The sequence below is a fragment of the Mus musculus genome, chromosome 9, assembly GCF_000001635.26.
Source record: "Mus musculus strain C57BL/6J chromosome 9, GRCm38.p6 C57BL/6J".
Taxonomy (NCBI): Eukaryota; Metazoa; Chordata; class Mammalia; order Rodentia; family Muridae; genus Mus; species Mus musculus.
Window position 1 is genome coordinate 96,607,618 of NC_000075.6, and position 12,379 is coordinate 96,619,996.

The window sequence follows — 12,379 nt, forward strand, 5'->3', positions numbered from 1 at the left end:
ACTGCTGGCTACCTAGTTCCAGGGACCTTCCTGTTCATATAAGCCCAGCTCATTTCAAACAACTGCAATACAGTTTTATGTGTGCCGAGGAACCAAACTCAGGTCTTCATGCTTGTCTAACAAGACTGAGCTAATTTTTCAGTCTCAGTGATTTGACTTGTGTGCACCTGTGTGTGCACCTGTGTGACCTGTGTGTGGGTGTGCATACTCCCATGTGTGCATCAGTATAGAGATCAGAAGTGGATATTAAGCATCTTCCTTCATCTATCTTTACCTTATTTTAAAAAACCAAACCAAACCAAACCAAACCACAGGGTTTCTAGCTGAACCACTGATGTACGTGGCTATATGGACTGGCCAGCAAGTCCCAAGGATCTTCTTAGCTCCACACCTCAGCTCTGGGATTACACCACTAATGTCTGGCTCTCTACATGAGTGCTAACTGTCCAAACTGAAGTTCTCAATGCTTTCACGACAAGCACTTCACTGACTGACCTATCATGGCTGGGGAAGTTAGTGGCTACTGGAAAGGGGAAATCATTTTCCTCAGTGGTGTAGCCATTTGTTTGTTGCCCATGCCCCAGTGCATCATGCTCCACCTACCCGTATGCAAGCAGCCCTAATTAAACTCAGTGGGTCCCATACATACCCACAAACACATGAGAGCAGGAGAGCTTGCTAGAAGGAATTCAGAGAGTGTGCATGGGAATCAGATGAGGGAGGGTAACGGAGTGGGTACGAGTTACAAACAAAACATTTACGTATGGAATTTTCAGAGAAAGAATTAAACATAAAACCTATCACCTATCCCCCAGAAATTTCCCTGTACCCTCTGCAATCACCCTTCAGACAGCCAGTCAACTGGGGAAAGTTCTATCATTACAGATTATGTCCTAATAGTGACAAAAATGGTTTTAAACTGTATTTTCCTGGTGGCTCATGGAACTGGATCTCTTTCCATGTGTCTTGGAGATACTTGTATATCTTCCTTTATGAAATATCTGAATCTTCTTAAAATTTAAAATCCTTAATTATTAAGCACTTGCTCTGATTTAGAGATATTTAGAAGCAAAATCTCTTAAATCTTTTTACAATTCTAAAGTATTTCCTGTTTTATAATTCAGAGTTATAAAAACTGAAGAAAAAATTCCAAAGGTGGAAAAAGTTAGAAAGACCTACAATGTAGATACTTCCAATTTAATGGTTGATCAAAATTTAGACAAGTATTAAGAACGTTATAATAAAATCAAGTTGAAGAAGGATTATTTTTGCCCTATTCTAGAAAGTAAGATTGGAGGCATTCAGAATGCAAGAATTATCTAGTTTAGCTAGCTATACCCTTACGATCTAAGGCAGTGACACAGCTAGCTTGAAATTATCTTTCAAATGATTTTCTTTTTAAAGGTGGAAAGAAATAAAGAAAACTGGTTTCATCATTTTTCCACTATACAAACGTTCAGAAAGGTTAAGGGTTATTTTCTCATATATGGCTAGATATTACAAACTATAAGTACTCAATTTATGGACTCAATTTACAAAATTACTATTGAATTTTGTAATCACTGATTACCTTGTGATATAAAATTGTAACAAACTGAAATTTAAATATTTTCAGGTCTCAAATCCCAGCTGTGCTTTTACCTTCCTTCATTATATGACACATCATGCAGCCTTCCCGTGACATTTCATCATTCATAAACAAAGAAAAAGGCCATCTGTGACTCTGAATGCACAAGTGTGAAAAATAATTAAGATTCTAAATATGGGCATAAGGCTTGTGACAAAATCTTTGAAATTCATTACTCTCAATATTTTTGGGCTACTAAGGCACCTTTAGTTGTTTGTTTTGTTTTTAATTATGTACTATTCTCATTTTTTGAGGAGGGCGCTCATGTGAAGTCAGAGAGCAACCTGTGGGAGTTGGTCCTCTCTTTCCACCATGTGGGCTCTGGGTACTGACCTCAAGTTTCAAGCTTGACAGCTGGTTCCTTCACCCACTGACGGAGCCACTACAAGGGTTACTTTTAGTTCTATATAGTTTTCTTATGAAGAGATCAAAATTGTAAGAACCCAATGACAAAGAGCTATGCAGAGGGGCCTGCCTACACCACCAATATGTGAGGCTGAAGTAGGAGTAAGAGTTCAATGCCAACCTGGGCTACAAGGCTAGACCCCGCATAGAGAAGAGGAAAGGAAAAGGGAAGGAAGGGCAGAGGAGAAAAGACAAAGAAAGAACAGGAAAGAGACACAGGCAAATGTCACAGGAAAACACAGGCAAGTGTGTGGGAGAGGGTAACAAGGTACCATAGCATCCTCCAGAATCCAATGGGATAAAATACAGTTCGACAACTGTTTCATTCACCATGCTTGTCCCAACAAGTCCCAGAATCCTCCATGCTTTGTCTCTGAAGACTTTCTTTCAGCAGTTTGGTGGTGGTTTGGTTTGGTTTGGTTCGGTTCTTTTTTTTTTTAAAGATAGACTCTCCTTATGTAGCCCGACTGGCCTGGGACTTGCTATGTGAACCAGTCTGGCCTCAACCTCAGCAGAGACCTGACCAGCTCTGCCTCACAAATGCTGGGATTTAAAGCCTGTATCATGACACCTGGTTTTAGCACAGTTCTATATCAAAATTACAAACACAAACACTGCTACAAGGCAGAGGAGGCAAAGAATTTGCTGTATGCAGTACTTTCAAAGAATAATTACACTTTCACAGATAAAAACAATCCAAGAGCTTATTCCCTGATAATCCATTAGTAAGTAACTTGTATCTATGCAGATGCGGAGAAAGGGTGTGTTTGTGTAGCCCAGAGGTTAACATCCATCACCTTTCTCAATCATTTTCTACCTTATTCTTTGAGACAGGACTCTTGTTAAACGGTTTGTCTACACTGGCTGGCCAGCAGGTTCCTGGGACCCTCCTCCCTCCATGTCCCCAGCACTGGGAACTATATGGGAGCCACTGTACCTGGCTTTCTTACATAGGTACTGGGGATGTAACACTTGACCTCCTATTTGTGCAGCAAGTACTTTACCAAGAAAGCCATCGACCTCTCTAGCTTCAACTTGTGTGAACTTTGAGCTAATATGTTCTCTGGAGAAGTAAAAATGATGTGCTTTGAGGAAAGCTCAAACAAATAGGCACTATTTAGCCTAGAGAGCACATTGAACGCTTATAATAGTTGTTTTCAAACATTTAATGCTGTCACATAAAAGATGGACTAAAATTGTTCCCCAGAAATCTAAGGGACAGAGCTAGGACAACTAAGAAAAACTACTTCCTAAGGCAATGAAAGGCCACATGAGAGAGCAAGCACTTCACTGGGGTCACTCTTAGAGACATGAGTGAACAGAACCCAGAACTGAGCAAGCGCTGGGCACGTGACTGGATGTCACTTTAATAATCACTAACCAATTAAACATAAGCACTTTCTGAGTCAGAAGAGTTCAAAGACCAAGCAGCCTACTTAGGAGGTGTGAACTTCTTGGTGACTGAACCATTATGAAGTAGATGCCCCATGACCACTTCCCAGAACTACTGCTAAGGAGATCAATGTTGTCAGTGCAGCTTACTGACATTCAAGGCCTCTTTAAATGCTTACATTCTATAAATCTAAAAAATAAATTCATAATAGAATACAAAACCTTTAAATAAAAAATATTAGCTTCAATATCAAGAAACTCAATTTGTTGATAAAAATCTGGAAAATACATAAAACCATGAATATACATCAAATGAATAATTTCTAATTTTTCTACCAACCTTAAAGACTTTTCAACAACCTGGGTGCGATAAACTTCTTCCTGGTCCAAATTTATAGTGCAGAAACAATCGCGCATTTTGTTGGGTCCAAGATATGGCAATAAATTTTTTGCTTCATCTGTTGACACAAAAGTTTAAATTGATGTTAAATTTTTTATTTACATCACCCAAAGCTTATAAATGAATTCAGTCTGGAAGAAGGCATAATATGGAGTACAGGGAAAAAAAGCAACTTGTGCTCAGAGAGGTCAGGGGGTCTAAAGGAGACTAGTGAAGACTGGGGGATGAGCTAAAAGGTGGTGAACTTTCCTGAGAAGTCTATAAAAATGAGTATTTTTTATTACAAGAAAAAACCTAAGTGTTTAAAAGTAAAAAGACCAGAGGAGCTATGTATAGACACATCACTGCATCCTTCCTCTATGAAAGGGCAGTTTCTCTCCCTCCTGTCTCACCAGAACCATCTCAAGAATTTTCCTGCAATGAATCTCTCCTGAGTCAGCATTAATTTCCCTTCTACCGTTTGCTCTCAGCAGCATATAAACAACACTCCACAATTAAGACAAACAAAAGCAGCAGACCGTTATCCTCGGTCCGGCTTCTCTCCCGTGCCACACCTCCACTTCCAGACTCCTCTGTCAAAGGAGAATTTCTTCTAAGTACTGCCCCTCACTTGCTCACTTCCCATTCACGCTGTGATCCTCTCTAATCAGCTTCCGGTTCCAAAGTGACAATGAAACTGCTTAGTCAAGGCCACCAATGTCAAAGGATGTTGGCTCACCCATGTCCAATGTATTCTTACTACATCCACACCTTTGCAGCATCTAACAGAGTGGACATGTAACAAGCTCCCTGTTCCTGGATTCCACAGCACACGGTTTCTGGCCTTTCTCCTATGTCTTCCACTCATCTCCTCATCGAAATGCTGTAACTGCCTCAGGGCTCTGTTCTAGACCATCCCTTCCTTTTTCTATAAACTACTGCAGTACACACTGTTAATGCTAGGAGCTCCCAGTTCTGTGTTTGCAGGCCTGACCTTCCCTCATTCATACCACTAGATATCTGGCAGGTATCTCATATTTAGCAAGTCCCCAAAACCAATCTTATTTCCTCTTCTATAAGCTCTTCCCTTGGTCTACCACCACTTCCTTCTCACTTATCGTCTTCCTGCCTCTCCCTCACACAATCCAGCTCATTAGCACATCCAGAAGATCTTCAAAAAGACAACATCTAAAACCCAGCTACGTCTCCCCTTCACTAGAATCACCCAAACAGGATCACTGCAGAGGAGCATGGCAGTATCTTCTGTTTCTGCTACTCTTCACCAACCTGTTCTTCACCAGGAGATGTGATCTTTTCTCTCCTTTCCCATGCTGGGGATCAGACCCAAGCCGTCTGCATGAATGCAGAGTAGACGAATGCTCTATTGCTGAGCCATAATCCAGACCAAGCATGATCTTCTCATAAGATTGAACTCAGTCACTTCTCAGCTCATCCCACTTGTCTGAGAATAAAGTCTAATCTCTAAATCACACTCTGCATGACCCTAAGTATCCCTTCTGACTCCTTCTTTTGTTCTTCCCTTGGTTCACTTTTCTCCATTCATCAGCCATGTCAAGTTTATTATCAAGTTTATTTCTTCCCGGATCTCTCTACTCTTTACACGGCTGGGACATTCTTATCATTCAGTCCTGACCTCAAATGACACTTGACCTTTTCCCTAATTAGTCTTAGGTTTGGTTTCCTTGAGAGAATTTGTAATGGGCTGAACTTCTGTTAAGGGTTTCTGCAGCTCCTGTACAAGGTCTGAGAACTTGCTAATGCCCAAGATCTAAAACAGGAAAACTCTGGTGATATGTTTGTTGAAGGAATAAAGAACCCAGCAAGTCAAGCTTTGAAGGTCTCATGAGCTATTTGTGTACCAAAAGGACGACACCCAAGTGTCTACTTGATGTGTATACTGAAATCCCATACCAATGTACAAATCTAAGACAGTGAGGAAGGGGCCAGTAAGAAGCCTAAGTGGGTGGGAACATTTGTGTGCAATCCTGACTAGCTGGAAGCTGGAGTGCACATAATGTTTCCAGTGTTTCTACAGTAAGACGATGGGAGGTGACACAGGAGACCCACCCAGAAGCTCTGGCGTCAACAAGATAAAACCTGCAGCCAGGTAGTAGTGGTACATGCCTTTAATCCCAGCACTCAGGAGACAAAGACAGGTAGATCTCTGTGAGACTGAGGCCAGGCTGGTCTACAGAGTGAGTTCCAAGACAACCAAAGCTATTCAGAGAAACTATCTTAAGGGAAAACAAAACAACAAAACAAAACAAACAGGGAGAGAGAAACCACATTTCAAAAACAAAATGAACTGGCTGGAATGGTGGTCATGCCTGTGATACCAGCCACTGGAGTCAGAGGCAGGAGGATCCCTGTGAGTTTGAGGTTCTCTCCCCTGTCCCTCCTCTCTCCCTACATAGGACCTTGCTTAACAATTCTATTTTCACTGCTGTCAAACTTCTTCAGAATTTCCTTTGCCTCTGAATAACACAATGGATTTGTTTTAAAACCAAAGTTTATAGAGTCCATAATACACCACCTAGTTACATACATACATACATACATACATATATATATATATATATATATATATATACATACATACACATATGACTACAATAAATACGCTCCATATGTAAAAGAGAGTTTAGAAAATTAAATCATTACCCTAGGACGTGTCCCTGTTTTATTCATGCTAAGCACTGGTTAGAAAATAATGGGGCATAATGTGTAAATAATCTACCAGTCCCACCCCACAAGAGAGAAACAAGGGTTACTTTGTCTGTAGAATTTAATGAAACTGAATTGCCAGATATTTACTTAAAATAATCAAAGGCCAAGTCTCAGATAGTGTAAGAAATGCACCCAGCACCACTTTTTATAAAAGTAGTTTTCCTGATGTTTTTTTTTTTTTTTCACTATTTACCACTGGTTGACATTCAAATAAGCTGTTTTGAAAATTCATCCCATCAAACCCAGTTCTCCAAAATAATCACAGTAATGTTTATCAGTTATGAGGAGTTTTAAACTGTAATTCCAAACTACAGTAGAGATTACTGCTCACTGATAAAGCACCCTAGGCGATGGTTCGAACGAAAGCACTGCCGCCTCTCTGCATCTCTAAGCAGAAGAAGGTGTTGCCAGCGCACCCTCCACCATCAAGTACATAAAGTACAAAGTGAAGCACATTTGAAGCCTGCATTTTCCCACAGATGGTCCTACCACTTCCAGGCAAGTTTAGGCTATAACTCACATGACTGAGTCAAAATCACCCATCCTCTAACCCTCCTCTTTCACTCATACCCTAGCCTTCTACAATTAGCTTCAGACCTTCCTTTGCCTAGAACCTTTACGAACACTAGTAACACTAAGCACTTCCGAATCGAATTACTGCCTGTCAATACCAGAGTATGTGGCCACTCTCTAGTATCTTAGCACTAACCCACCCTCTGTTTGGCAGCTCCTGCTAAACGGTCTTTGTTTTACCCCTCATTTAGGCTTTTATCTACAGAGCATATTTAAATGGGAGGAAACTTGGAATAGACTATTTAATTCATCAGAGGAAGGCCACTGTTAGGTATTTTTAAAACATGCCATTATAAAATAAAAAGACTCTCCATGCATGGTGGCACACACCTTTAATCCTAGCACTCAGGAAGTTTTGTGAATGGATCTCTGAGTTCAAGGCAACTCCAGTCTGCATACTGAGTTCTATTCTTAAGAAGAATCAACTTTATACTCATACAAGATATGGTGAGTTAGCGGTACAGCATTACTTGTGTGCTTTCTGGTATTATGGAGACTCTAAAGCTAGAAATTCTCCTAACCTATCTTGCCGCTATGTTTATGTTTCTAAGTTCTACTAATTTAAGTTCCACTAATCAGAGTCATTCACTAGAAAACTGGAAAACAGAAGGACACTGAGTTTTGGTAGTTTCTGGTAGCAAGCAGTACCAGTTACAGGTTTCGTATGTATTAAGAAGAAATCCGCCGGGCGTAGTGGCTCACGCCTTTAATCCTAGCACTTGGGAGGCAGAGGCAGGTGGATCTCTGAGTTCGAGGCCAGCCTGGTGGTCTACAGAGTGAGTTCCAGGACAGCCAGGGGTATACAGAGAAACCCTGTCTCGAAAAACCAAACCAAACAAACAAACAAACAAAAAACCCCAAAACCAAAACAAACAAACAAACAAAAAAGAAGAAATCCACGGGGCACCCATTGTCCCTTTTATGAAACCACAAATTTTCAGAGATGAACAAAATAAACTCTTCATTAGATATTTCTTCTTTCATAGATGCAGTGTAAGTTGGCCAAAACACCTTCACATTATATGACAGCAGTTTTAGCTGACCAATAAGATATAGCTTTTCTTCATCACACACACACACACACACACACACACACACACACAATTTTTCCCTTTTTTGTTGAGACAGAGCTTCCACGTTGGCCTTGGACAGACAGAGATAACCCTGCACTCTTCCCCCTCCTACCTCTTCTTCCCAAGTGCTGGGTTATCACCATTCTCAGCTATTATCAGTTTTTATATTAAATTAATTTAAAAACTCACATCCTCTCTAAGAGAATTTTAAACTCACATCCCCTCTAAGAGGAGTATATATGCTCATAAAACTGCTTAGCCTCCACTCCAGCCCCGACGTTATTTGTCTTGATGCTTGTCCTCTCTGTGTAGATTATACAGTAACTCCATGCGGGCATGCTTCTGTTTAGAGCCTATCATGTAAATTTTTAGGGAACAGAGCCTCCCACTGAACCTGGAGCTAACAAGTTTGCCTAGATTAACTAACCCACAAGTCCCAGGAGTCCTCCTGTCCCATCTCCCCCAAGAGAGAATTACAAGTGCATCTCATCATATTTGGGTTTTTTTTTTTTTTATGTGAGTTGCAGGAATCAAACTAAGATTCTCATGATTTTGCAGCAAACATTTTACCAACTGAGCCATCTTCCTAGTCTACCATATAAATTGTACCTGGCACTAGAATACTTACATCAAAGCTGCTCACACTTACTTTGATAAGTGTGGTTTGTACACCTGTGTGTGTACACGTGTTTATGTAGATGTTTTAGGGAAGATTCTGTATATATACTTATCAGTGGGTTTTATTGTTGTTTAAGAATGTGCTAGGTGAGCATAGTACTGGATACACTATCTCTTAAATATCTGGATGACCCACAACTAAGGATTTTCTCAAATGTCTCCTTTGATTTGTACAACAACCCTATTAGGTAAGCAATTCTGTTCCTTTTTATAAAGTAAATCTGCAGCAGCAAGAGCATCAATGAATAAATCATAGTCAAAAGCCAATAGCATGATTATCTATCTTTCCACTCTATTCTTAAAGATTTTCGAAAATAGTAGTTCTGAGACTATCCTTGTCTGAAAGAGACTTGGTAAACCCAGCCCTACTTCAAAGCATACCTTTAAAACAAAGAAGAAAAGGACCAAACATAGATCCTAAAGGGATCAAGCCTCAGAGGAAATCATAATAGGTCAGGGTCCTGAACAAAGTAATAATAATAATAATAATAATAATAATAATAATAATAATAAAGACTATTTGGAGCAGGAAAAAGTCAAGCCAAACCATAATAAAAAGCTACCACTTACTTAATAAGTTAATATGTTACACATAGCAGATTTTTAAAGAATGTCATGTTATTTTACTTAAAATCTTTCAATGGTGCATTTTTTTTTCAAAATACAGAAATTACACAGAAGTGGATGCTCACAGTCAGCTAATGGATGGATCACAGGGCTCCCAATGGAGGAGCTAGAGAAAGTACCCAAGGAGCTAAAGGGATCTTCAACCCTATAGGTAGAACAACATTATGAACTAACCAGTACCCCTGAGCTCTTGACTCTAGCTGCATATGTATCAAAAGATGGCCTAGGCGGCCATCACTGGAAAGAGAGGCCCATTGGACACGCAGACTTTGTGTGCCCCGGTACAGGGGAAAGCCAGGGCCAAAGGGGGGGAGTGGGTGGGTAGGGGAGTGGGGGTGGGTGGGTAAGGGGGACTTTTGGTATAGCATTGGAAATGTAAATGAGCTAAATACCTAATAAAAAATGGAGAAAAAAAAAAAAAAAAAAGAAAAGTAAGCCTAGGCATTTTAAGAAAAATGTTAACATAGAGAAATAAATTTTCTTTGTACAAGAAAAAAAAAAAAAAAAAAAAGATCATCCAACTGTAAAAAAAAAAAAAAAAAAAAAAAAAAAATACAGAAATTAACACCAGAAGATCAATGTTCCAATAGAAGGCCTACCACACGGACAGGCCTTACATGGGATGTGATGTCATCTTTGGTAATGGAGGTGGGAACAAGAAGCATCTTCAAGGCAGCAGTGAATATCACAAACTAAGGCAGGGGGATTAAGGGAGAACAGGAGGATACAGGATGGAGGCCAACAGAGAACCTAAAATGGAAGGCTACAGAGTTCTAACTTAGACTGAGGTAATGAAAAGGAAAGAGATGAAAGAAAAAACTGAAGAGAAACTACAGAGAGAGAATTCATAGAATCTGGTATAAACTGGCTCAAGTGACACAAAACATGATGTCCTCAGAGATGTCAACCTAAACAGAAGCTTTTAGCTTTTACATAGTGAGAGCTATGACAGTATGTAAACGTCACCATATATTCACACTAACAACAAAAAACAAAGAAGGATCATACATACTTAAAAATATACTGTGGGAGCAAGAGAGATGGCTCAGCAGTTTAAAGTACTTGTTGCTACTGCAGAGAACTAAGTTTGGTTCCTAACAGCCGGATGATGGCTCACAATAACCCCTAACTCCAAGTCTAGGGGATATGGTGTTCCTTGAGGCTATGAGGTACACATGTAAACACGGACATGCAGACAAAGCTTTCATACACTGACGATAAAAAAATAAATCTTTAAAAAACTTTAAAATATTTGAAAATACGGACTCAGGTTGATAAGCTTAGATAAAATTAAAATGCTACCTAACTATACATCAGACAACCCTAGGTATGATATGATAATATATAGTAAAGTCTTCAAAATGTTCTCCTAATTTTAATTTCAACTTCTGCACCAGGGAATTCTAAAACAAGTAGTACTGACAATACAGCAAGTTAAATGAGTGCATTTTAAGACAGACATCTGAGTTTCAATATAAGCTTTGTACTTTAGAATCTGTTATGTCCTTAGTTTCAACTTCCTGTGTAAAGGAGGTAATACTTAGGACTGTTGTGAACATTAACTGTGGTAAAGCACTTGGCACAATATCTAAAACAAAGTAAGTACTTAGCAAATCAAAACAAGAACTAGTACTCTTGCTGGGCTAGAGGTTCTTAAAAGTTAGCATCTATATAAAATTCCCTTATTCAAGCCACCACGTTCAGATCAAAGATAATGCATAATAACTGTTCCAGTTATCTATATTGTGATCATGCTACTCACCTCTGACTGAAGCTTAGTCTAGAACAAGAAGTTAGGAAACTACTGTACGTGAAAAGGCTAGTTTCACAAGGTATTGCCAGGAAATGTCCATAGGTTATAGACGTATGTTACCAAGTGCAGGAAGATCTTCCTGTGGTCTGCCTTGCTCACTTCTGGTGTCAGCTTCGAGCAGGTCCCTAAAGGTCCCTAAAGGCCCCTGTGCATGGTGAGAAAGCAATCAGAGATTATGGTGTAATCTCTGCTGAGCTAGGCCATTGGTCCCTACAGCTCCATGATACTTAGCAAGGCTCATAAGGCAACCTAAAGAGCCTGAAATGCCAAGCAAAAAGCTAAAAGCTGATGCTGGGAGAGTCTCGGGGCATGTAGACAGGCCTTACATGGGATGTGAGTGTTATCTTTGATAATGGAACTCTTATCAAAGAAGATACACATACCCAACTCCCATTTATAAAAGGTGTGTACATATTAGGGGGACCACTCAAAAGCAAGAAAGTGCATTAAAGAACAGAGAGATCAGTGGCACACACCTGAGCTCTAGCACTCTCACTAGGCTGAGGGTTTGAGGCCAGCCAGAACTACATAGTGAGAGAGATTTCATGTCAAAAAACAAGGAAGTAGAGAAAGAAAGGAAGAAAGGAAGGGGAAGGGAGAGAGGGACCGAGGGAGGGAGGGAGGGGCAGAGGGAGGGAGGGAGGGGCAGAGGGAGGGAGGAGGTAGAAGAGAAAAACCAACAAAAGCAGGGTTAGGAAAACCAAAGAATAGTTTTACAAATCCCTGGACTCATTTTTACTGTGTTTGACAACAATCTAGCTTTAATCTCTATTCATTAGGCCACTGTTAATTTAGAGAAATCACCATGTCTTGACAACAAAAATGAATTCATGCCAGTACACTACAAGACAGAAAACCTGGTGTAGGGAACGGACATGAGCCTTGTCAACAAGCCTGCTGAAATCTGGTGTTGCTAAAGAGCCTCTCTGCTGCTCCTTCTTAAAGAACAGCAATCCTGTAACGAAATGAAGCAAAGTATCCTAGCCCAATATCGGGAAAGCAGCAAATATTCAGTAAACACTGCTTCATTCCCCTTATATACTGAGCAATTTTTATATAAATAA

General features: G+C 40.0%; 1 protein-coding gene across 5 annotated transcripts in view; it reads right to left on the reverse strand.

Annotated features, from left to right (window-relative positions):
• Rasa2 (RAS p21 protein activator 2) overlaps positions 1-12,379 on the reverse strand; it is a 92,313-nt gene that overhangs the window by 68,318 nt on the left and 11,616 nt on the right. For all 5 annotated transcript variants that reach the window (NM_053268.2, XM_006510775.3, XM_006510776.4 and 2 more), the window contains exon 2: positions 3,765-3,882. In NM_053268.2, the coding sequence (NP_444498.2) occupies positions 3,765-3,882 (118 nt within the window). The remainder of the gene's footprint in view (positions 1-3,764; positions 3,883-12,379) is intronic.